This window comes from Ictalurus furcatus, chromosome 3 (genome assembly GCF_023375685.1).
Source record: "Ictalurus furcatus strain D&B chromosome 3, Billie_1.0, whole genome shotgun sequence".
NCBI lineage: Eukaryota > Metazoa > Chordata > Actinopteri > Siluriformes > Ictaluridae > Ictalurus > Ictalurus furcatus.
Window position 1 is genome coordinate 7,653,890 of NC_071257.1, and position 27,524 is coordinate 7,681,413.

Consider the following 27,524-nt stretch of genomic DNA (forward strand, 5'->3'; position numbering starts at 1 on the left):
ACCAAGCACTAGACACACTGACAGACATATTGTATAAGCCTACATCATAAGCCTGTATAATGCAACATAACAAACAAAATCAATGCACAATACACACTTAAGATGATGAAATGGCTCTAATAATTAATTTTCTCAGGAATACTGAGAAAGGAATTAATGTTTTCAGATTCAGATATTGGCTTTTCCAAATTAAACAGCAATTATCAGAGCCTGAGGAAAACATTGTTGGAGTGTGACACACATGCATGTTAATACACCTTGGTAAAGCATGCAGTAGGAAAGTTAGTAAGAGAGAAAGACACATGGGGACAGAGAGAGAATGGGAGTCACTCTGGCTGTAGAATAATCATCAGTTAATAATTTTTATAAAATAAAAAATAAAAGTGTCTCCCACTCTTCTCCAACCATTTCTTTCATGTACAGTGCAACAACAGGACAAGGGACATACGGAGAAGCTGTTGTAGAGTAGTGAATACCTGGAAGAACCGTCAACCAAGCAGAGTGATAGGAGATCCCAATAGAGTTACCCGCCAAGCACGTATATTCACCAGCGTCCTCGAAAGTAACGTTGGACAGGAAGAGGACCTCAATCTCTTTATCCGTGGTGTTTACACCTGCCGTCTGAGAGAGGGAGAAGAAGGAGGCAGGAGAGAGGAACCAAGAGGAATCCAAGGAGAGGGGAAACAATGAGGAGGGAGGGTTGTGATCAAGGAAAAGAGGACAAGAAAGGAGAGAAGCAATGAAATAAATGAAACCCAAAATACCAAGAGAAGAACAGAACTGGGAAATGGTTGTTGCTAGGGGGACAAAAACACACCAAAATCATCTACTCATGATCATTGTCGTAGATGAACCTTGAGTTAGAGAGGGATATACTCAAAAGATGCACCACAAAAAAGGTGACCCTTTTGTCCAGAAAGAGGATGAAGAAGGAGTAGGGGTGGAAGAAGATGGTCCAACAATAAACAAGTGGATCACCAGTCCTTCAGAAAACATGCAGCCAACAAGGAGAACCATGGAGAACAAGCTAACGGTTTCTAACCAAGAGAGCAGGAGAAAAAGGAGAAAAGTAGGATGTGATGGAAGAAGCAGTGTAAGAACAGAGGGATAGAAAATAGCAACAAAAACAGAAAATTGAGAAGTAGGATGAAGAGAATCTTGTTTCCATGGCCTCTTGTAGGACAGTTAGGATCACCCCGCCCAAAAATAACACAAAACACATTGAAATGCTCCAGGAAAGGTCCCAGGACCACCACACACCATGAGGAGCCCAAAAAAATAACCCAAAACACCAGAAGGGGAGGTCGACAAGGGATAAAGTTCACCAAGGCTGTTCTTTTTACCTGGTAGGACAATGAGCCAACCTGACTGGTTGACCCGCCCAATGTAATTGGAGACATGGCACGTGTATTCACCCGCATCTTCCAGCGATACGTTGTGGAGGGTGAGCACCTCGACGTCAGTGCTGTTTATGCCTGAGCTCTAGTGGGTACCACAACAGGCCAAAGTGGCAGTAGCACGGGACGGAGTGAAAAAACAAATAGAGCAGCCTGTTAAAACTTTTGGCCTGTTTGTTTAATAATACGTGTGGATATGGGGAATGAAGGAGGAGGTTCCCACCACCAGAACAAAAAAAAAAATGTTTTTGTAGCTGGCTGTTTATATAATAATGTACTTAGAGTACCACGAAATGAGAAAAAACACAGCCAAAAAAATACACTGAAAATAGTGAAATAGTGAAAGGTTTTTTTTCAATAATTGAGGAGGATGAAAAAACAATAAAAAACATTTTGGAATACATTTGACCAAACACCAGGCATACATTGCAATGCAATTTGTACCAAATCCAAGCTATAATTAGTTAACAGGACGTACCTTGAGGACACGAACATAAGGGTCACCGTTGGGAGCATAGCGGCTGCCGTTCTTCATGATGTGATGTAGCCATTGGATGTGTGGCTGGGCGTCACTGTACACCTTACACACAAAGCGAGCCTCCTCTCCCACGTGTACCGTGGCGTTCGCTGGCAGACCCGCCTGGAGAATGGGCCGGTGTGGAGACCGTTCTGACAAAAATGCAGGAAATGGGGGCATTATTGATGATTTTTCATTAACTTTAATACATAAATGTAGCATCATAAATGATCTTTTTTTTATGCAGCAGTCTATTAGAAAATGCAGTTGTGTAATACACCCATTGTAAGAAGGTGTGAATAAATGTCTCATGGCTCAGAGCAGTTCCTGGCACTGGTCCTGCACTGCTATCAGCAGGCAGTTAAGATTCTTTCACACAAAACAAAAAAGCCAGGACTTTATCTCTAGCGATAAGGGCAAAACAAAAACCAGCACCCGGAGAGGAAAAGAAAAAGAACTTTCAAGCTGCATTGTGTGTGTGTGTGTGTGTGTGTGTGTGTGTGTGTGTGTCTGTGTGTGTGTGTGTGTGTGCTGAACTGTCTTGTCGTGTGGCATCCACATAGCAGTTGGAGACAATCTCTAAGGTGGAGCTCAACTGCATTCACTCTCAATTGAGCCTCTCCGCCACACTGCTCATAAAACACTTAACATTTTCTGCAGTCTGTAATTGAGTGCATTTTTTTTTACCCTGGTTTGAAAAACATCTACAATCTTTAGAACGTTTGGAAAGCGTCTATTCCTCTTCCTGACTTCCCTCCATTTTCACAAAACCCTCCTAAACAGGATAAACGCTCGGCTAGAGAGCGTTAAAACGTCACAGCAGCATTGGTGGAGGGTTACTGATGGTGTATGTGTTTGGGGGATGATACTGGGATTGAGCATTGTGAAGAACCAGTGGAGACAGAAGAAAAGCCAACAAAAGAGTGTAAAAAGAGAGGGAAAGAAGGAGAGAAAAGAGGGGGATGGGGTCAGAGAAGGAAAAAGCTAAAGGGCTCTCAGCAGATGGGGAGTGAAAAGAAAGATGAGGTTAAACAGAGAATGAGATGGGGGGGGATTGTGGAGGGCCCAGCACACTTCTTTTTTTTTTATTATCGCTCATCTGTTGGTGTTTCAGACTCTGTCTGCCCTTTTTCACGTGACAAGAAGAAAATCTGACCTGCACAACTGGCTGGAACGCAACCAACGTGCGTTTTTATACTGGTGATTTTTATAGTCACTAGTAGACTAGAAAGAAATACTATCGTTCTCAGAAATCCTTCTCTCTTTGGTTCACAAATACCGACACAAAGTCTCTCTCACACACACTAATTACGCCTTTGACTGTAAAGAAGTAGACAAAGTCTTTAGTTTGTGCCAGTGCATAGTGGAATTTGATGCTCCACCCTAGGCACTGAAAATGGAAATGGTGAGTGTACATTTGCTGTGCAGAAAAGCCTGGTGTATGTGTCTGCAGCAGACAAATCTTGAAACAGAACCATTTTCTTTAGCACCTACACAGCCATGATCACAGTTCAACAGTTCCACAGTAATAAAAGCTGCTTCCCAATAATCTGTGGGGCCTCAGCACAATAGAAACACATCAGCTAAGGAAACACACTCCTTGCAAATCCTCTTTGCCACACTGTTCATCTACACACCTTCATACAAAAATGATTGCTCTAAAAACTTAACCTTAAAGCCAATTAAAAATAAAAAGCCACTGGGTCATTCTTACTAAGTACCCACTCACCCACAGACGAACATCTATCAATTATGTCATTATTCATGCATGTGTAGGCTGGCCCAGTGTGTCCAAGCGAGACCACTGAACTCTGCTTAACCCACTAAGTTAGCACAGAGTGCCTTGGCAGGGTTGGAAAGCGGTCAGCGTCATTGGACCAGAGATTGTGAGAGACGGGGCGGATGAAGTGAATGGCACATAAAGCATAAAGTCTTGCTCAATGTGTACTGTACTGCTAGACACTGGTCTATAGATTATGAGGAATCTTAGGTGGACATATAAAACCTAAAGTTCAAAGCGCACTACCGAGAACACTGTATTTCATTATTTATAGAGATGAATACAAAAAAAATGTATTCATTAAAATGACTGAGATGCTACCTATTTTAAATCAGTGATCACCAACCCTGTTCCTGGAGATCTACCTTCCTGCAGGTTTCATCTCCAACCAAACACACCTGTTTTAGTTGATCAAGAACTTCTTAAGGCTATGATGAGATGGTCAGCTGGGCACGATTATGCCCAGGAAGGTAGGAGCAGGGTTGGTGACCACTGTTTAAAATTTTACCATTTTGGTAATTCATTATTTCTCACCCATTAACTAAAGCACACAACAGCTACCAAACAAGGAAGGTGAAGGCTAGCACATGCTTGCTCCAAAACACATGAAGCCAGCTACTCAAAAGAAAGCACAATCTATCTTCTTCTGCAGACCTGAGCTCACAAACACCCATGGTTGGTTAGTTTTGCTCTGGTGACAGGGGGAAAAGTATGCCATCCCTCCCACCTAGATAGCGTGGCCAAGTTTGCTCTCTTGGACTCCTGGCCAAAGATGGCTGTGGCACTGTCAATATTCGAACTCATGACCACCCGAAGATGAACGCTTTTCTGTTGCTCCACTCGGAAGCCCCAAAATTCAAAAGTTGTATGTAATGTACATTCATACAAACTCCTGCTTTAATAAGCGTTTTACATATTTTAGCAAATAATAATGTCTGAGAATAATTCCATAACTGAATCTAGGGAAACAGTTAGCTGTAGTGAGGTCAGGCTTTTGGACCTTTATGTATAGAGAGGGAGTACACATACTGTAGGTGGGATTGCTTATAGAGGATGATGCAGTGAGCTTGTGCTCTGGCAGAAGGCCACTATAAACAGATATAATTAGGCTGCTTTGGTTACCTTTGAGAAGCTCCAGTACTTTGGACTCAGTCTGGCTTTGATGTTTCAGCCAGTTCAGGCTCTTACATCACTAGCTACTACTCAAATTCCACCAAACACACTCTCTTTCTGTCTCTACTTCTCTCTGTCTTTCTTCTTTTATTATTGATACACAAATTTTGTCAGGGTCTAACCAACTCCTACTGTACTTATAAACGGATTTAAATTCAAGCAAGCACTTTAAATTTAAGTGAACACTGGGGAATTAAAAGTGGGCTGTTTTCTGACCTCTTTCTGTCTCTTCCATAGACTCCCCCGGTCAGTCACTCACAGAATAAAGCGTGTACTGCATTCCCTCTATTGTCCCTCTTCCTCTCGATATGTTAGGAGGACAAGCTGGAGCTCGGTCAAAAATACAACTTCACAGTCGGCCATTAAAACAGCGGCAATGCCATTTGCAAGGCTGCTTTTACGTCTCCAAGTGCAGGGCCCTGAATAGGGACGGTTTATTTGTCTCAGCTTTAGACTGCCAATGTACGGTACTAGTATGGATACTGCTCTATAAAAACACACTGGAGGTCTTGGAAAAATACAGGCTAGACCTCAAACATGCTCGAAATTCTTCAGTGAGCTTGTTTAACTCTTCAGTTTTGTCTGAGTCAAAATGACCCATTTAAATCTTTTGACAAAAAAGTGGAAAATGCTTGAAATGTTTATTTTTTTCATGTTCATATACATTGCACATATTGTAAACATGTACAAGTAAATGATGTCTTTGTAAATATGAAGATGATTTAGGTCCCCAACACAAAGTGTATCTTAAAAGGATAAATCCACCCTGATGAACTTGCATATAAACCTTTATTCAACATTTTTTAATTTTTATTATTTTTTTGTCAGGCTTTATTTTGTCATGAAACTCTTTTTTTTTTTAGTTTAAACTTCTTTCATCAACTATTTTCATACTGGTTACCAGTTTCCTACATTAGCCACAATGCCATTCAACTACCTATCAAGTATATACGTGGCATTTTGGAACACTGAGTCCAATGTTTGCTACCTCAACTATTTCTACAGTGGATTTCTCATTCATATGACCTTCATTACTGGAAAATGGTGAGTGAGTAAAGAAGCTTTTGCTCCTTTGTTTTAGAAGCTATCAGTGAAACCTGAACATTATCCCATATGTTTGAGATTGTTCGACTCCTATTAAACATTGTGACTGCGCTAGCAACGTCTCGCTGTGATGTTAGTACAACAGACAACTGCTCACTTCTCAGAGCAATAATTAAAAGTACAGTACACCAACCAACAAACCTGCACCAGAATCACAAACACATCACAAATATTTCATTATTCTTATACACGTCTTATACACGTGTATATTCTTATACACGTCACAAATATTTCATTGTTAATGTCTTTCAGGATAAAGGAATTGTTTTATCTTACAGCCAACAATTTGCCCTTTCAAAATCACACACTCACACACTCTCACACGCACACACACACACACACTCACTGCTACACCTGCCCATGTCTCAGTATTCATTTCTCAACCTCCTTATTTAGCATTTGGCATCAACCTAACAACATTCCCTCCTCTGAGATGCAGTCCACCTGCACCTGCCTGACCCACACTGACACACACACACACACACACACACACACACTCAAGCCATGCTCACCTGTATAATAAACCTCAGAAAGAGGAACACACATACACACACACACATACATACTCACCAACTACATCCAGGGTGTAGGTGTGGTTGATCGAGCCATATTTGTTCTCCACCACGCAGGTGTAGTTGCCTTTATCAGAAGGAACCACACTCTCCATGATCAAAGTCCAGTGCTGGTGTCGGACCTGTGTAAGAAGTAAAAAAATCAGTACTGATTTCATACTCCCTAAGTGCTCATATTATACTGATTGCACACCTGCTCAGTAATTCAATACTATTTTCATTCTCTCCCAGTATCTACTTAGTACTTATTCAGTACTCACTTAGTATTCACTTCGCTTGCACTCTATACTATCTCAATACTCTAGTGGTATGCACTCAGTACTTTATTCAGTACTAATTCTATTCTCCCAGTACTGGAATCTTCGTGTCAGTCATAAAGGGTTTTAAAACATGTGTTTGTTTTATAGACCTAACCTACACTACTGTATGTTTCAACTAGTATTCCATGAAAATTAAAAGTTCCTAACAGTATTAATGACACTGCAGGGGGAGGCAAATTAATGGGGTTGGGGGGTGAGGGGGTAAGACTTCTCTCCAAGTCTTCCAGTGAGGTGAGCTGTCCAGCCAAGAGCATCATGGGAAAAGCAATAGCGGCATGCTGACAGACAGCTCAGAGCGTGAACCCCCACCTTAGGAATGCAACTCTCGTGACTGTAGACCACGCTCTAAATCCAACCTGCAGCCCGTTCGCTCATTCCTGCGCTCGCATTCAGTACCATAATCTTTGCTAAAGTCTATCCTCTCCTTTCAAGGACTGTGCATTGAGGAAAGGAATATTTTTGATACTAAAAAGACAATTTTCTCCCCACTTTCAACACAGGATTTGTTTCTTAAAATGCAGATAAAAATCCCAACCCTTGCTCTGCGCCCAATCAAAACAGAGCTGTTTGTGTGGTTTAGCTAAAGGAACATCAAAGTCTTGTTAAAAAAGAACAGCACCATCTCATGCTATTTGGGTTTTCCATGACTAAAAACATCAGGTATTTCAAAGACAAATAAGTCTAAGACATATTTAAGCTTTCTTTGATTGCACAGTGCTGTGAAGTTTTAGTATGATGCATTAACAACTTTTAACACAATTTGAATTGACCACAACACATTCTGAAAATAACAATTCATATGTAGAATGCTTGTATGTTACAGAATCTATTCTCTGATATTAAGCTGTTTAGTGCAGGGTCGTGTTTTGTTTCTAACGCTGTAAAGCTGTGGCGATTTCAGAACAAAATCTCTGCATATGAGTCCAACAAGCACAAATGAGCACTGGTTGAGGCACACTGGCCAACAGAAAGTTCCAGTTGAATTTATTAAACATTAACCAAAGGGTCGAGTCGGGGCCAGACACCAGAACAGTGCTTTTGACTGTTTGTTAATTCTAGTGACCTCACCTTGGGTACATTCAGAGGGATGTTTAGTCAGAACTTTAATTAGATGGAAACAAACTGCCTTACTCGCATTTCAACACTGATTTCTTATCAACAATTATTTCACCTTGTCTCTTTCTCCAATGTTTGTAAACGTTTATGTTTGTGAAGTGAAGCATGCTTGTGCTTTGGAATAGTGACAGAAATTAAACTATTCTTTACCATTATTAGTATTGACGTTAATGCTGTTGCTGTTGTTGGCGATAATGGTTGTAGCATCGGGATTTGTCATGTATAACCATGATATACTGTAAGTATTAGTATTACCCTATAGCCACCCATGCGGTCTTCTGGCCGGAACGGTCTGCCGTTTTTGAGCCAGTGTAGCGTCGGGATTGGGTTTCCCACCGCTGCACATCGGAACTTCACTGTGTTGGCTGCTGGTACAGCGTGGAGCTTTTTCTCCATCTTTTCTGGCGAGGTCCAGCGTGGTGCCCCTAAAGACAAAAAAAATTATGTGTTACAATCGCTCGCTAGCATTGCTCCCTGACAACTCATTAAAAAAATGATGCGTTTATGTAGACATCCATTGTAACACCAAATGCCTTTATGTTTTCAGTTCTTCCAGATTGTATTACAAATTAGGTTTATATAACTACTGTGCATTTTAAACATTATATTAGATTGAAAATATACTTCCAATATCCATGTTCAGAAAATAACACAACTATGGCCAATGTTCGTAGCTGATGCTACATGCTAATATAATTTATTTAATAAAACACAGTACAGTGGCAGCCTTATGAGCCCTACATCCAGCTTAATTCAGTACAAACATCATTTTCATACTTTCAACTGACTTTTGAGTACATGTCTGAACTATTCATTAAAGAACATTAAGATAATTCAATATGAAATGTGATTTTGAAAATGATCTCTGAAGCAATGAAAGACACATAAACACAGAGCTTCATTTGGTTTGTTCCCACAAGCTCAGCAGAAGCACTGGAGAGCAGAGGCCAAAGCCAAGGGGGACAAGAAGGCAAATCTAAACTGTTATTCACACTCCGGGATCAGCTTAACAACAAGGCTCATTGTAACCAACATCACTGTGCAATTCACACCAAGCAGCTTAAATAAAACTATATTTGCTTTCTCTCTAGAATACGATATTCAGAAAATGAAAAGAAAAAATACCCAGGGGAGGTGGAAGGTGTAAGAAAAGAGAGGCTTGCCAAGAAGAATAGGACCATCCAGTTCGATTTCCTTTGCTTGGCCTGAATGTTTTCTAGGAATGTAGCATTTCTAGAAATTCCTGTAGTTCTGAGCATGGCAACAAAAAAAAATCGACTGGTGGAAAATGGCGGATCATGAGATTGTTACCTGGGAATAACAAGGAACATTTTGGAAGGACATGTGGTTTTGATGAAATTCAATGTCCACATTCCTTTCAGGGACCCCGTCAGCACTTGAAACCAAACACTGGAATAAACTTAACATATTCCTCACAAAATTCTGGATTCACTTTAGACACCTTTCTTTCCCTCCTGTGGACTCACATTCTCTCAAGAACACACGAATAGTCTTCCTCTCAAAATAACATAAAAAGCAATAGGGAAATTCAGAGCAGTGAGATGTTTCTCAAACCATTAAGCTTAAAACACAAATAATTGCACTATTACACTGCAGCAATCTTGCCTCATATGGAGTGGTCCTAATTACTACATTTCTCCATATATGGATGACATTGGGAAGATTTCTGGTGTGTGTGAACCGGAAAGTTCCAGCATAACTTGATACCAAACATGTAAACAGAGGTCTTCCTTATAGCGTGAAGGCATGCCAATTGGTTTCCCTTCACTCTCACTCTCTCAGATGATAGAGCAATCTTCCTCCTCTCCACATGCAATCGCATTTTTACTTCCTTCCTCTGGGTCTCATCAACCCTGCAGGATTCTCCTTTTCTCTCTCTCTCTCTATTTTCCTCTAACCTTTTGACCTCCCTGACCTGCCAGAACAACAGGACACCTGGTATCTTTCTGTTAGCATGTTCCTTGAGACTTTGTAGCCATGGTTTGGCTCACATTGCTCAGTGGTCAAAGATGAACAGGTTGAACAGCCCTGCCACCCTTCTTGGGCAAGAAGGGTGGCAGGGCTGCGTTCCCATGGCCCCTGCCCGGACATGCCACATTTCAAAGCAGCTGCCCTCCCAAACCCCAGAGAAAGCTTCTACACCCACCCACTACACCAGCACTGTGGGTTGTTCTTCACGTTTTTTTTTTTTTGTTTTTTTTACATGTTAGAAATAGCTGACATATGAACAAATCAATAAAAGTTACCAATATCCTACTGATAGCTGTTCCAAATGACAGCATGCTGTGCTATTGTATTATTATTATTATTATTATTATTATTATTATTATTATTATTTGCTATTGCATAGTATTGTGAGAGCACCCAAGTAGTAAGATGATTACCAGCCTGCCGGCCAACAGATTTAAAAAGTCAACAAAGACAAACAGCGTCTTAAAACTGCCTAGGAGACCTCACAGATCTCAGCACTACTACTCCCTCTTAGTAAAAAGAGAAACCGGAAAAGTCTGCAAAAAGGTTTTTGCCCAAGGTTGTCTACTCCAATATATCCAAAGTGGCCAAACACAAAACGAAGCATGTTGTTGAAAGAGGAAGAAGATATGCTAGTGTGGTGTTGCTCTCCAAAGAAAGAGTTCTTAGTGGTCCGGCTAGGCACAGTTCCAAACCATTGAGCCTAAAACTGCCTCAAGCACACTGTTAAACACTGCCAAACTTCCCCCCGTCCTCATGCAATAACCCCCCAACCACCACCACCACCACCACGTCCATTATCCGCCAAAGGCCAGAACCAAAGGCCAGAACAACACAGTACGCACAGACAAGTCCTGGTCCTGATCCAAATCAGAGCTTGCTAGTTAAAAAGCTTATGGCTTCATTCCTTCTCTCTTTCTACCCCACCCCCCTTTTTAACAGACAATTTTAAATTGGTGAAAGACGTCAAATCTACATGAAGTGCCATAACAGATTCTGCTTCGTTTTTAAAACCGACTGTTCTGAATAAAAAGTTAGTTTCTGTCCCAGCCTCGATCAATATCCTCTCTTTGTTTTTAAGCCCAACATTTACACACTTCAGCATTTCCACACAATTCTAATAGATTTAATAGGTTTTTTTTTTTCTCCTGCTTTCTATCCCCTACATGATAAATGTCAAAGCAGACCACACCGGCTCATTACTTCCTATATGCATTCTTTTAGCTGAGCCTGATTCAAAGCACATCTCTCTTCAGGTAAATAACACAAACCAGACAGGTGGTTTCCATAATGGACCAGTCTGGCTGACGGGCGCCTCTCAGCCAGGCTACCTGAGAGAAAAAGAGTAAAAGACAGAAGAAAAGAACACCAGAGCAATGCCAGGAATGTGTCTGCATTGACATTGCACAGAGCTCTACTACAAGTCTAAAAGCTGGGTGACAATTGCTTGACAAGCAACCCCGCTGAAATGCTCTTCTATCAACAGACCCACCACGCTGGAAAAATGATGAATTTGTGACAAAGACAACACAAACTACCGCATGGAAAATAACCAGAGAGCTGTTCTGAATATAGAGCAGGCTTAAAAAATTGGAAAATATACTGTATAACAATTTTTTATTGCACACAGACATGTTAATTTTGATTATCCACAGGAGTCTAACAGTTTTTCTGTAATATCCCAACACGGAATGATGCTGAGAAAAGACACTGTGCAGCACTCCTAGAGCAGTTGAGGGTTAGAGGCCCTGCTTATGGCACTTCTGGGATTTGAACCTTCCTCACAATCTTTCAGTCTCAACACTAAAACCTTTTCAATGATATTCTAAACACCAGTGCTGAGTGAATGCCCCACGCGGATTTTCAAATACTCACGCATCTGTTCGGTGTCTGCCCCGACATCATCTGATCGCTCAGCGTCGTCCTGATCGTCACCGGATGAGATGGTATCTGCAAGAGCACCGGCAAAACTGTAACCTTCCTGCTTTTACTCGGTCTTTACAGCTCTACATTCATGCAATACTACTACAGCTGCATAACAAGTCAAGGAACAATTTGGGAATGAAAGCATTAACATGATTGTTACTACTAACCAACTACTGCAAAAGCTACTTGAATTTCAAAAAGGTGCTTGAAAGCTATTTATATTACACATTTAATGTTTAGTCTAGAGAGGAAAGCCCAGAAATTGTTTCAACAGCATAGCTAAAGACAACAAACAGTAATGCTAGCATTCCCCATTTTAAACAAACCACTCCACCGTTTTACTACAACATGTCGGACCCGACAACATCCAACACAACGACGTCAAACTCCGAAAACAAGATTGTGACTAAAGCCAGCCTTTCAAACAAAGCATGTTTTGCAAGTTTGAAGATTTTGGGGACAAAATCTTGACACTAAATGGAGGTTTGGACCGGCCGAAAGATAAACGCACACGCTCAGCTGAAGCCTACAAAAATCATGCCGCCATTTTTAAACAACATTTCCCGAATCGGGCTCGTAGGTGGGCGGTTTGAGTTCTCTTTCAGTCGTGGCGTCTCACCTGTGACATTAACAATGAAGCAAACCGCATCAGTGGCCTTAGCGCCAGTGGCCTGGCATGCGTACAGGCCCGAGTCAGTCGGTGCAGCATGGCGGATGTGCAGCTGCTCACGCTCAATGAGCGTACGGTTGTCCGGAATAAGCGACGTGCCGTCTTTGGTCCACACGATGGCAGCTGCCTCAGGCAGCGGGCAGTTCAGCTTCACAATGTCTCCTGGGTGCACCGAGCACATGGTGGCCTTTGAGCTCTCGGAATTGATGGGAGGCTCTGCAGAGCAAGGGTAGGGAAGGGACGAGCAAGAGAAAAGAAAGCAGTGAGACAGGGTGCATAGGAAAAAGGAAAGTCCGGGTGAGAGAAGAGAGAAAACAAGCGAAAGCATGAGTTGAAAAAAGAGAGAGAATACCATAATGACCCAGCAAAGGCTCTGAAATGACTTGTGTGAAAGACAGAAGCAAAAAAGCAAACCCATCAAGGCACCAGTAAACGGGATCTGTTACCCAAGTACAGGACTGAGGCTGCAACGAACTAATCTTTAAATAACCAATTCACCAAATACAGGAGTGGTACCTTTTGTTCTGCCAAAGAATTCCATCCTTATGTAATGAATATGTTTCATCTATATGACTTTTCAGACAAAAAACACAATGAAGCCTGCTGGATTTTGCTGCAAAAATAAGAAGCAAGTGTGACAGTCAAAGTCTCCAGAAGAACAGTGTCTGGTTCTGCAAGATGCTCAATAAAACCTACAGCTCACGTCCTTATAAAACTGCACAAATTGTACCGGAGACTACTATTTTTTTCTTTGTCACACCAAATATTAACTTTGCTTCAATTATTACTGCTTACTGCTCTTTACAGTATTTTTTTTTAAATGTAGAAACATTTAATTTCATTATTTTTAAGGCATCTTTGCATTATAGCATTTCTTTGCATGTGCCTAAAACGTTTGCACAGTACTGTGTGTGTATATGTGTATATATATATATATATATATATATATATATATATATATATATATATATAGGCCTAGATTTTGCCTGAAGATCTTGTCTGAAGATGATCATGGCAGCTTCTGAGCAAAGTATACGAGCTTGCTACCTATGCTTTCTAGACGGTGCTATTCAGTGTACATATACTTTAGACTTCATAATCCATAAGACTTTAATGACTGTTGCATATATATATATATATATATATATATATATATATATATATATATATATATATATATATAGTATCTCACAAAAGTGAGTACACTCCTCACATTTCTGTAAATATTTCATTATATCTTTTCATGTGACAACACTGAAGAAATGACACTTTGCTACAATGTAAAGTAGTGAGTCTGCAGCTTGTGTAACAGTGTAAATTTGCTGTCCCCTCAGAATAACTCAACACACAGCCATTAATGTCTAAACCGCTGGCAACAAAACTGAGTACACCCCTAAGTGAAAAGGTCCAAATTGGGCCCAAAGTGTCAATATTTTGTGTGGCCACCATTATTTTCAGCACTGCCTTAACCCTCTTGGGCATGGAGTTCACCAGAGCTTCACAGGTTGCCACTGGAGTTCTCTTCCACTCCTCCATGGTGACATCACGGAGCTGGTGAATGTTAGAGACCTTGTGCTCCTCCAACTTCCGTTTAAGGATGCCCCACAGATGCTCAAGAGGGTTTAGGTCTGGAGACATGCTTGGCCAGTCCATCACCTTCACCCTCAGCTTCTTTAGCAAGGCAGTGGTCTTCTTGGAGGTGTGTTTGGGGTCGTTATCATGCTGGAATAATGCATACTGATCATGCTCTGCTTCAGTATGTCACAGTACATGTTGGCATTCATGGTTCCCTCAATGAACTGTAGCTCCCCAGTGCCGGCAGCACTCATGCAGCCCCAGACCATGACACTCCCACCACCATGCTTGACTATAGGCAAGACACACTTGTCTTTGTACTCCTCACCTGGTTGCCGCCAAACACGCTTGACACCATCTGAACCAAATACGTTTATCTTGGCCTCATAATCCATGTCCTTAGTCTGCTTGTCTTCAGCAAACTGTTTGCAGTATTTCTTCTGCATCATCTTTAGAAGAGGCGTCCTTCTGGGACGACAGCCATGCAGACCAATTTGATGCAGTGTGCGGCGTATGGTCTGAGCATTGACAGGCTGACCCCCCACCCCTTCAACCTCTGCAGCAATGCTGGCAGCACTCATACGGCTATTCATTGAGGGAACCATAATTGCCAACATGTACTGTGACATACTGAAGCAGAGCATGATAAGTATGCAGTATTCCAGCATGATAACGACCCCAAACACACCTCCAAGACGAACACTGCCTTGCTAAAGAAGCTGAGGGTGAAGGTGATGGACTGGCCAAGCATGTCTCCTGACCTAAATCCTATTGAGCATCTGTGGGGCATCCTCAAACGGAAGGTGGAGGAGCACAAGGTCTCTAATAACCACCAGCTCCGTGATGTTGTAATGGAGGCGTGGAAGAGGACTCCAATGGCAACCTGTGAAGATCTGGTGAACTCTATACCCAAGAGGGTTAAGGCAGTGCTGGAAAATAATAGTGGCCACACAAAATATCGACACTTTGGGCCCAATTTGGACATTTTCACTTAGGGGTGTACTCAATTTTGTTGCCAGCGGTTTAGACATTAATGGCTGTGTGTTGAGTTATTTTGAGGGGACAGCACATTTACACTGTTACACAAGCTGTACACTCACTACTTTACATTGTAGCAAAGTGTCATTTCTTCAGTGTTGTCACATGAAAAGTTATAATCAAATATTTACAAAAATGTGAGGGGTGTACTCACTTTTGTGAGATACTGTATATATATAATGACTAAATCAAAATCTTATTTCACAAGTATTTAACTACATCCAGAAAGAAGTTTGTTTAAGCACGCAGTCATATATAAAGAGAAAGATTGAGCATATAAGCAGTGCACTTACATGAATGATTTGTGCACAGAAAAATCATTCCATAATTATTCCACTACAATTACAAATGTCCTTGGTTTTCTTTTTTCCCCCTGTCAGTTCTACTTGGGCCCTAAATTAAGTCCACAATACCGCTTATTCATTTGACCAATTATGTGCAATTTATACTTGTAGAGTCTATCCCAAAACCCACGGAACTACAGGAAATCAGATTCTCCTCCACCATCTGTTATTCATTTCAAGGCTGCATAAGACAAACATAAAATGTAATAACAGCTTATAACGCTTCTGCTATCCATCACAGTTGTTAATGAAGCATTAAACAATGCAACATTCAAGCAACACAGAATTGCCATTTTCCCAATTAACAGACGCAAACAAAAGTCAAAAGGAAAATGAAAACGCAAAAGGCAAGTTATATATAGGATAACTGCCGGAAAGAGAAAAACATGCTATTGTGTTCCTATTTTGTCACTATTCACTTTGTTACACACCTTCACACATGCAATTCTAGCTAGACTGAAAGAGTTGAGTATTAAACTACAATATTGCAGTCATCTCCCAAGTGTTGAACATTTACAAGTATTGTTTGGAGAGAGATTTAAAAGATATGCACAAAGATATGTGCTTTGCATTCAATGAACACAGGAAGATGCTTAAAGCAGGACACATGCATCAATTGGGTTGTTTTAATTATCAAAAACTAAATGTATTTCTTGCTGAGGTGCAGCAATGATAAAGGCAGCAGTCCTGGAGAAAAAGCATGGTGGAACTTGCCTTTTTAGCTGATGAGAGGACGCAGTAATTAAAGGCGCAGTGGCACTCCCTGGCTTTGCTGCACACCTCTCCTGCAGCACATTCCCGCGCTATTATGTGAGCCGTAACTGCCTTCTCAGAAAGTGGAAAGCCAGATCACTTCACACATGGGACTGAAGGGGGCCCAGGAGCGTGCGTGATGAGCTAAACCTTCCAGGCATATTGCCCCACACAGGTACAGTTGCTTTATTGTTTTTTTCCCCCTCCTCCCCCCTTTCCCTTGCTTTCCTTCATTCCGGAAATAATTAAGTCCTTTTTTAACTTGCTGTTTAAACTGCACGGTCATATGGCAGTTGATTGATGGGAACAGTATTCACCGCCTTATGTTTCCGGAGGCCTGTGTTTGGCAAGCGGTTAGTTAAATGTTATGCGCTGTGTGCTTCCTTCTATTGTGATCAAAGGCTAATCAGAAAAAGAGTGAGGTGCACATACACGTCGTCTGTTCCAATCTGAGACTCATTATCCTGGCGCACAATAGTCTAGTAGTAGTACGCCACACTTTGTGGCATAAGCTTGAAGACATTTAGCCATAAAGTCTGTTAGGTGAGAGGCGAAACCTCTTCCACTAGCCCTGTCACGTCAACTTACTACCAGACCAATCGAATACTTGGATGGCTGGAAATCATAGATGTGCATCTTACTGAAAATGGTAAGACGTCATTTGAATGCTGCTGACTGTCTAATAAGTAAAAGAGAGGTATGAGCTGTGGGCGAGAGATGTCTGAGCATTTATAGTCACATGCAACTTAAAGGGAAAGGCAGAAAACAGTCAGAAAAACAATACAGATTAGACAAGCACTCCGAAATGGTCAAAATACTTATGAAAACTTTTTTTTTTATTATAAAAAATCAGGCACTGGGCCTCTTCAGTCTGGCCACCAGTTACAGTGTTGGCAAAAAATGCAGAACTCTTCAAACTTTTTTCATGTCTCCTTCCTGCTTTCAACCCACTGCATCTGTTCTATGCCATCAACACCTCCTCTTATCCTTCCCTCACCTCTCACCCCTGTCCTTGTGACCCCATGACTCTGACCCGCACCCAGCCTGGACCCCCTACCATCCTCTGATTTTCTGGTTCTTCATGGGAAAACACAAGGAAATGTCAATACCTTAAAACAGACTCTAGCTTGATGCCAAAGACAACTGACCTATGCAAAAATCTCACAGCCTCCAGGGAAGCAAGATCCGAGAGAGCATATGTAACAGCAGTCACTACTGATCAGTCCAACAGGTGTAATGGCTGCTTGCTTTTTCTGATTTGCCCCTCTGTAGCAGCACATAATTTAAGCTTCCTCCAAATCATGACAAGGTTTGTCATACAATTCTCACACCAACCTCCTTCACTTGGATTGAGAGTTGAACCGATACGACACATTTGAGGTGTGATGTAATCAGCTTCTGATAGCACCTCATGCCGTATTTCTGAAATTCATTCCCACATCACTGATAACAAAATCGTAAACCTTCGATCCACGAGAGCGGTTACCCCCTCCTAACCTCCAGTTCCTGTTTTCCATCTCCTCCTTCCTCATTTTCTCACCCTTTCTTTTCCCAATAGGCCACTGAGATTGTAAGACTCTACCTTTTCTCTCCCCCCTCCAACTTCTCTATTCTAATCTCCAATGCCTTTTCAAATTCTAATTTTTGCCGGCTTTATCGTCATGACAATGCATGCACAGCCAAAGGGCACAAATCTCTCGGGGCGTCCACGGCAACCGTCTTCCAGACGATAATCGGAGGCCTCCTCGGATCCCTCTCATTGCCCAATTTTCCCACCAAATGTAGCCAGACGAATGTCGTGCATATATTTCAATCATATAATCGCATCAGGTGCTATAGCACTGAAGAATTGCTTCTTCCACATTTATAAAAAACTCTCAATGCTGCACTTTAGTAACGCCTACAACTTCTGGTCACAGCCTCCACAACATCTGCTGGTTGTGCCCAGCAAACATGAGCAACACATTTATTGGAGCCAGGTGTCACACACACATAGGTCCACAGCATGGTTAAGTCTCTAATTGCAAATTCAAACTGAGGATCGACACACCATCAGACAACACCATAAAATAACACTGGCAATTAACATCCTCATCCACAGCACTTAAATTGCAGCTGTCCAGCATTTTCATTTGTTTAGTGGGAGAGTGTGTCCTCACATTCAACATGGTACACATAATAATGGGGCGTGAGCCGATACTTTTATAGCAGAAGCAAAGTGTAATAATCAAATGGTGTTTGGGATTAACACAGCACCAGTTCCTGCAACAGAACCTCCAGTTGTAATCCTTTTCATGTGATACTCAGGGTTTCTTCTTCTCTTCAAACCCTAAACTCGTACAAAATTCACAACTCGATGATTATAATCTAATTTTGTCTAACACACTCAAAGACCAAAAGCTTGCAAAGCAAAGAAGCAAACTCAGTCAGATGGTACATACTGACTTTCCCATAAACCATCCTGGAAACAAGAATCCGGGTCTAAACAAGCCAGCTACAGGTTATAGCAAAAACATTATAAACTGGTAATAAAGTATAAACAATATTTATTGTGCTGACATTTTAAAAATAATGGGTTATAATGATCTGAATTTCTGCTCTACATTCTCCTGTTGAAGCCGGAGCAGTAATCAGAGTATCTCATTACCGCGTGTGTCTCATCTCCGTGCACTCCCTCACTGCGTGCACTGGTGTTACAGGTTTTGAGCTTTCTAGAATTTAGTGGGGCGCTCGGGTTCCACAGAGGGGAGGAGTTAAGGAAAGACCTGCAGGGGTGATGAGGGGGAGGGGTGCGATGGGTGGAAGGAGATCGGCGGTAGGTAGGATTTCCAACCCAGGATTTAAACCAAATGAAAGCATGGCTGATTTTGTCTTATTCTGTCTCAGACAATAAGACATACAGGCGCTGTAACTCAAAAACAACAACAAAAACAACTCTGGTCACTGCACTTATAATAAACTTATCACCAAATCCAAACGATGATTTAAACCAAAATGTTCCAGCTCTGGTTTGGCACTAGCGTGTGCAATCTGATGGACCGTGACACTGAGACGAGAAGGGGAGAAACTTTGAACTTGATGTACTCCAGACCTTGTTAGATGTGTACACTTTAGCTATTCTCATATTCCCACACTTTCACACTGGGCTCTTCTTGTCCTGCTTCCCAACGACTAACACATGACTCGGATTATTCATCATAAATCTTAATGGTAAAAAAAAAGGAATAAAAAAAAAATTACAGTAAGAAAAAAAGCAATGCAAAGAGGTGAAACCACTTGAGTGCAGCAGGCGATCTGACGCAGAACTTAAGTAAATCCGGGGCACGCTCAGACGGGCCTCTACTATTACACCCTCGGTGGAAAATGCAAAGAAGTCATGGCCAATACATTATCTCCAACTGAAGTGCAAGAGGACATGGGTGAGCACAGGGTGGGCACGGTCTTCCAGAGACCTATTACTAATCTAAAAGTTTGTCTTTCCATGTTGTGTGTGTGTGTGTGTGTGTGTGTGTGTGTGTGTGTGTGTGTGTGTGTAGGTAACTTGGCTGTGCTTTGCTTACACAATACTTAACTACTCACCTGAGACTCACAGCCACCATGCAATGTGGTTGTTGTCATTTACATTTTCATGCAATTAAAACACTGCACATTTCTTTTCACTTCTGTTAGAGCTTTTAAATTGAATGGCAATGTATATTTTACACCTACCAGTGACTAAAATACTTGAGGATTATTGGAGTGCATGTTGAAGGAGAGCTGTGTGCTCAACCCATAGACATACATAGATGTCGCATTGGCCGCTTTGTCCCGTTGCTGCGATAAGTCAACGCATCTGCCATATTGATGCGGGCAAGACTGCCCTATAATTGTTTATGATCTACGTGGAGTAAAAAAAATAGTTGTGTCTCCAGTTACTTAGAATCTTGATAGTTGGAAAATTATTCCTTGTCATAAGGAATTGTGAAAACTCACACTTTTGACAAGCGTAGAGGCATAGATTTGGCTTATTTTTTCTTGGTTAATAAATCTGAGACGTTCCTCATGTAATATAATTTAATGTACATGAAATGTGCATAAAGATTTTTTCATTGTGGAAATGGATTGTTCTGTCTTCAACCCCATCTTTTAGCTTTTCTTATGCTCCAGATCAGAATTCTATTCATAAAGTTTATTCATTTTTAAATGCTGAAAAAAATAGTGCATCTTTAAGTACTAATAATTGACTACCATCGTACCAAAATTGACCATTTTTACAGTTACAGCTGTAAAAGATTTACGTGATTATGATAATAATAATAATAATAATAACAACGAGCCACGATTTGATGACAAGCTATTAAATCATTATAGCCTATCGATACACCTACTGTTTGGAGCTGAGTGGGGAAACTGTGAACAGATGGTTTATCTCCATCTCTATCCTGACAGTCTGACCTGTCCTGCCAAAGTCTTCTGGCTTGAAGTGCTCACTGCACAACACAGGGGACTCACTTGCAGAAACACCTTCCCTTCTGACAGCTACTTCCCACTGACTCCTCAACTGTTTCTCTTTGGGAAACCTTCAGAGTTTGAGAAAAGTTAACTAGCCAACTAACTACAGTAAGATTCACAATATGTCATTCGCTCACCCGAAACAAGGAGCTTGTCATAAAAGTCGGTTTGCAGAAAAACGGCAGCATAGACGAATATCTCGATTATCAGCAATTTAGTTTATAATATAAAATATAATATAAGCTGAGACTTATTACTGTTGCCCGAACCAATATGGAGGGGGCGTTGACCTACCATCCAGCAGCCAATGTGGCGTCTATGTATGTCTATGGCTCAACCTATCAGGAAAAACCTCCACAGCACATGACACTTCATCCTGGCCACTTAATCTTCCATCATATGACCCACCACACTCTCCCATGAAATGAGAGGGGAAAGAAGTGCAAATCTGATTAGTAAATTTAGTCATTAAATTAGTGGATTTGCTATAAAATGGCTTCAACAGAGTGAGCAGAATTTATTAAAAGTTAAATTGCCTTTCATATGTATAGAATACCTCAAGCAGGACGACCAATTTGCTTAAGACGACTGACATTTTACAGCACTAAGGGCAAAGAGCATTTAGATTGGTTTGAGTGGAGGGGGGCTTCTTAAAACGACTTTGTCAGACCTCCTTATAATTAACATTATGATTAAAGCTCTGGGAATTGACTTAACCAGCACAACAGTTATAATCACACCTATAATCACCTGCTGGGAAAGATGTGCTGTTAAGAATGAACTCTGACAGCAATTCTTGTTACCAGCTCTACACATGCAGTGCAATCATAGCCAGAAAAAAACAAATCTAAAAGTCAGATTTGTGTTTTTTTGCATGCAATCAAAAGCCATCAATGGGACTTAAAAGGTTTTTAAAAAGTGGGATACTTTAGCAGCATTTAAACTTCAGTCCCAGACAAACCACATCCCGTTTTACAGAAGGTACGAAAAATGTTTCTTGTTTCAATGTCACTCCCTTCTGAGAGCAAGCACGGTTTATTTTCCTCTCAAACAAACTATGAGCTGCTAGCATGCCAGCTAGCAGGTATGTGTGTGGTCCATGGCTCAGAACATCATAAAAATTTAGACCGACGGTGGGAGAGAAAATAAGTGAAGAAAAGACAAACACATCAGAAGTGGAGCCTCGAAAAATAAAGCCCACGAAATTGTTCTGAAAACAAGTCATGGGTATTTGGCTAATTGAAAAGCCAGACAAGTCAAATCTAGAAAAAGGAATGGCATCAAAACACAAAAGTCACACTGCTCTCCCTAGCTGCACATCAGAAGTTGATCATTTGAACACATGCAGCAAAACATTAAGAAATCTTAAACCTCAAACTATAACACTTTTAGCAAACCATCTCAGATCCCTTCTAGCAGACCCAGCACAACAAAACAAGAAACACACTGAGACTGAAAACTTACACAGCGAAAAATCAGTCCTAGTCCACAAATGAGCCATTCTCACAAGTGATATTTCCCTCCACCTCATTCTTTCCTTTCTCAACACTTCCTCCCATACAATTAAAATAGCTTGATGTGAGAAAAGAGCTGGTTTTGAAAGTGAGGTACTAACTCTGTGTGTATTCTCTCTTCTCTGCTTTGTCATATCATAAACCCATAGGATTCGTTACTAAAACTTTTCAAGTCGTCCTTTCAGACATCCAGCGCTACTCACCGTCAGCAATCGTGGCCTCCTCTTCTTCGCTAGGCACAATGGGTGGCCGTGCCCGGACAGTCGATGCCAGGCTCGCCAGCAGAAGCACAACCATGAGCCATGGCCAGGTGGGCATGGCATCATTGGTGGACACACCTCCCCATCCCCCTTTCCTCCACCTCCCCCTGGACACTGATCCCATCTGAGGGCCTCCACCCGACCATGAACTGCAGACGGCAGCTCATGAACTGAAACTCACTGGAAGGATCCAATCACCTGCGGCAAAGCAGAACAAGAGGCAGAGTCAGAGATGTGATTGCTGCAGTTTTTCTACAGAAACTCATAGTGGTTATGGGGCCCCTGATCCTGAATCCATGATATTTCATCTCGCTGTATGCTTTTCGGAGGACATGAGAATTTTGTTACCAGGTTGTAACATTTACAATTCATTTACAGTTTAGTAGTTCATCGTGGAAAGCATGATAGCAACAATTGGAGGTGTGTGTGTGTACACTAAATGCTGTCGAACAAGCTGTACCACACACATACCAAAGTACTGATACTATAGAGCACTAATCTCCCTGTTCTTTCACAGCCACACACCTTAAATAGAGTGGTAGGATGCGTTTTTTTGTTTGTTTGTTTGTTTGGTTTTTGCGTTTCTTTTCCAAATCTACCCTATTTTTCTGACTGATTTCTATAGGGAAATAAAAAGAAGTTCATACATAAGATAAATACGTTACAGGTAACCTGCAACTGAAGTAATCTGTATTAGGCACAACTCATCTCACATAGCTACTAGGCTAATATAGGTCATATTTGTACTCAATGTAAACCAACTCCTCTCTGATATTTGATTTTATTTGCCTCATAGAGAACATACATATAATAGATTGAAGCTTTCAGAGTTATGTGACACGCTGCGCGAGCGTTAAGTGGTTTCGGTGACGTAGCTGTTCTAAAATGACGGCTACAATACCACACTAAACACTTCGCACGGTTATTCTATTCCGCCGTGTAAAACAACAACAACAACAACAACAACACAAAAGTAGTTCAATATCTATGGTGGCACACTACTTTTTGACACAATAATTGCTAGGTGATTCAAACTTTCAGACATAACCTGTGAGGGTTTTAAGTGAGATTCGCGGGGGCGCGCGCTGCACTCTCGAGACCGTCCAGCTGCGGTTCCCAAGCGCGTGCACGAGTCCAGCTGCGCGCCATTGATTAGCTGTTTACTTTCATCGTTTACTGAACAGTCAGGGCAAACGTTGCGAATAACTCCAAAACACTAAAGAGTGTGAAATCATCTGGAACCAGGCGGTCAGGGAGAAGCAGCAGGGAAGCATCTCCTCACACTTTTAGTTTACACAGTCCCTGATTTCCATAGGCTACAACCAACTTGTTGAATGCCTTCAAATCTAAGCAAAAATGCATTTTTTTTAAAGCAATGCAATACTAATCTCTCTCTCTCTCTCTCTCTCTCTCTCTCTCTCTCTCTCTCTTTCCTTAACTGTATTAGAATAACACGTCAGTCGCGTGCTGTTCTGCAAATAAATATGCACTCAATAAAAATTTTTAAAGAATCCCTCGCCTTAACGCAGTCATCACCAGCATGTTAGGCTAATAGCAACCTCTTAATTATTTTTATTTTTTTTTGCATACAACACAGAAGCTAAACTAATCTCAAGGCTAATCATCTGCGCTCCTTTCACATTCTAATCACTTTGCATTTTCACAATGAAATCCCACTGAATGCGCTCGGAGATTTACGAGTCTGCTTCTACACAATGCCATGCATGCATTCAGTCAGAGCAACCTCTTAATGTTTACGCTTCACTTAGGCGACTATAACCGGCTCACTATTTATTTATTTATTTATTTACTTACTTCACTATTGATCACAAGTTAAGGGTTAAAAGGCAACCTTAAACGCAAACACTTAATCACTTAATCAAAAATCATTTCTCAGTTTAAAAAAAAAAAAAAAAAGCAGGTTAGGTTATACAACAAAATCAATCTAATAGTCTAGTAGTGGTGGTTGTATTTTTGTTGTTGTTCCTGTTGTTTGTAAACATACCCGCTAATTAAAATGTTACACTTTTGTCTAATTCCTAATTGTCATGCACATTTTTGGATGTCGGGGTTTTTTTTTTTTTTTTTTTTTTTTTTTGGTGCTTTTTTTTTTTTTTAGCAGACGTTCCAACACTCTTATAGGCTCATTAAATCCAAATGCACAATCAGACTTCTCCCTTCAAAAATAAATAAATAAGTAACCATTTGTGTTCTTTTGCATGCTGAAATATTTCCCTACATTAAACTAAATACTAGTTTAACACCAGGCCGGACCGCTTCTCCTAAACTACCCACACACACACACACACACACATACATACACACACACACAGCGCGTGTCAACAGTTGCAAAACATTTTGAGTCATTGATCCTGAGCACTTTCCACTTCTCGTGCAATGTTTTGTACAAAGTTGTTTTTTTTTTCATGCATCAACATAAAACATCACAAACCCGAGACTTACTCCTGCGGCCCAGAGCGCTGAGCTTCTTAATCCGCATGAACGAGTGAAACAAGCGACTTCTTTACGTCTTTTTCCCCCCACACACAACTTCACCACTCAGAAGTCCACTATTCCAAATTCCACAAGTCGGCAAGCAAAGGAGCACAAGAATAAATAAATAAATAAACAAACAAACAAACAAAGAAAGAAATCACTGATCCTTTGCAGAGAACAGCATTCCCAGATGGGAGCGTCGCAAAAATTCCGCAGGAGTTTTATTTCACCTTCTTCTTCTTCTTCTTCGTCTTCTTTATTATTATTTATCCGTCCAAACAGTTTTGGGAGACAACCAGACAAAAAAAAAAAAACAGAATGATGCGTCCTGGATTGTTTCCCCCCTGCTTCAGTCCTTCACGTCCTTGCACCAATTCAGATCCTCCTGGAGTTCTCAGATGAAATCTGCGCTCCTCAATATCACCCAAGAAGTACTTTAAAACGTGTAGTCTCGACGTCCTCCTACACACACGCGCACAGTAAACACGCACTACACACTCACACACACACACACACAAACATATACATATACACACACGCGCGCGCATACACACACAGCTCAGTCTAGTCACTGAACGCCAAAGCTCTTCTCAGTCTCCGAGGACCTTGATCGTCTTCTCATACGCTTTTGTCAGGCTTAGGGCTTTTTTCCTCCTTCTTCTTACGCTCTCTCTCTCTCTCTCTCTCTCTCTCTCTCTCTCACTCTCCCCCTGAAGAAATGTCACTCCCCCACCCGCTCCCTGAAACCTGACACGTTTCCTGACTGGAGCTTTTGGACTCCGTGCGCCAATGAAAAATCTCAGAAAGTCCAGCACCCCTCAGTAGTGCGGTCCTACATCAGCGACGCACCAGTGATGTAGTGTTAGACTGGAGTTTAGTGGACAGAGTGGAGCAAAGGCCTCCTCCTCCTCTTCTCCTCCTTCTTGTCCCACCACCATACCTCCTGAGATTTACTCTCACAAGAACACCGCCGCCTAGTGGTGGCATGTATGACGCGTCCAATGCCTCCTGCTAATTTGCGTACTGGGTTTGAGCTTCACACAAGGAAGCTCTACAGAGTGATCAAGGGTTTGGTTTGTTTGTTTGGGTGGTTGGTTGTTTTTTTTTTTTCTTTTTTTGGATAGTGGAGTTTTAGCTTAATAATAGGTTGCGTTCCAGTCATGGATGACTTCCAGAAAGAAAGAAAAAAATCCACCATAAATGACTATATATTTATAACTTCTACATGAAATTAAATGATTTGTTTTCATACTAAAGCAGGGTTTTCCAGCTTAGGTAATCTCCTCTTGTGTTTTATTCATTTATCCATCCGTCCATTTTCTGTACTGTGTATCCCACACAGGATCGCAGTGAGCCTGGAGCCTATCTCAGTGAACTCGGGGCACAAGGCAGGGGACACCCTGGATGGAGTGCCGACCCATTGCAGGGCACAATTTGACACATTCAAACAATTTGGAAATGCCAATCAGCCTACAGTGCATGTCTTTGGACTGGGGAGGAAACCAGAGTACCTGGAGGAAAGCCCTGAAGCACAGGGACAACATGCAAGCTCCACTCACTCAGGGCAGAGGCGGGATTCAAACCCCCAGCTCTGGAGGTGCAAGGCAAATGTGCTAACCACTAAGCCATCATCCCATCCTCATGCATTTATTATATGCATATAGTATCATGAGTCACATTCAAACAAGACACTTTTAAATGAAGAGATGCTATATCATGAGACACTGCACTAGCGTAGGAGTTAAGCAATAAAAATGGACACATTTCTCCATCCATCTTGCTCCACTAGTTCCTCGACAACACTGAGTGACTCTGAGTCAGTGGAACAACAGAAGTCAAGAAAACCAATGCAAAAATATACGACAAACACACATTTACAGGTTTCATTTTAAATACCGAGTTGAAACATAAATGGAAAGGCTTGGAGTGGCACAAAATGAATAATGCCCAGTAATGTTTGGCAAAACCTAATAAATGTATTAGTTGGTTTTTACTGTGCTTAATGATTTCCTGTTACCCTCAGTGCCGTTCAATTACCCACTGTTAGTGGCCGATGTCAATCAAAGAGCTTCACACGTACTGCAATATAAACATGTTTAAAGTGTTTCTGGGTAGAGTTTTCCTTTAAGGGTTTTAGATTTAATCACTGCATGTTGTCTACTTCCCCAGTAGCTGGGTTTGTGGTGCATTGTACGTGTTAATTTATAAAGTTGTAATGACATCATTTCATACCTCAGGATGTTCAATGTGCGAAATGGAAAAATAAAAAAACATGGGCAACTCTACGAAAGCATGTCTTTTGTTTGCTCTGTGAGAAACATAAAGCTCATAAAAAGCTCATACTTTAACTGCACTTTTACAGTTACAGGCCTGAGTGGCTATTGGTGTTGTTCTCTTATAGTGAACTTCAGACATTCATGCAACATTTTGGACTGAAATTGCAGTACAACAAGCTCACAAGTGGACAACAGCAAGCAGTGTTAGCA

The 27,524-nt window shown here is 41.3% G+C and overlaps 1 protein-coding gene across 6 annotated transcripts in view; it reads right to left on the reverse strand.

Moving 5' to 3' along the window:
• fgfr2 (fibroblast growth factor receptor 2) overlaps positions 1-25,891 on the reverse strand; it is a 42,506-nt gene extending 16,615 nt beyond the window's left edge. For 2 of the 6 annotated variants that reach the window (XM_053620584.1, XM_053620583.1), the window contains exons 1-8: positions 25,006-25,891; positions 22,486-22,740; positions 12,517-12,783; positions 11,847-11,921; positions 8,235-8,404; positions 6,542-6,665; positions 1,876-2,066; positions 1,344-1,482 (exon numbers count right to left, since the gene is read on the reverse strand). In XM_053620584.1, coding sequence (XP_053476559.1) covers positions 1,344-1,482; positions 1,876-2,066; positions 6,542-6,665; positions 8,235-8,404; positions 11,847-11,921; positions 12,517-12,783; positions 22,486-22,666 — 1,147 coding nt within the window. In that variant the 5' untranslated portion in view covers positions 22,667-22,740; positions 25,006-25,891. Of the gene's footprint in view, positions 1-476; positions 622-1,343; positions 1,483-1,875; positions 2,067-6,541; positions 6,666-8,234; positions 8,405-11,846; positions 11,922-12,516; positions 12,784-22,485; positions 22,741-25,005 lie in introns of all 6 variants that reach the window. The other 4 variants (XM_053620582.1, XM_053620581.1, XM_053620586.1 and 1 more) reach the window with 3 other exon arrangements.
• Positions 25,892-27,524: the final 1,633 nt, after the last annotated feature.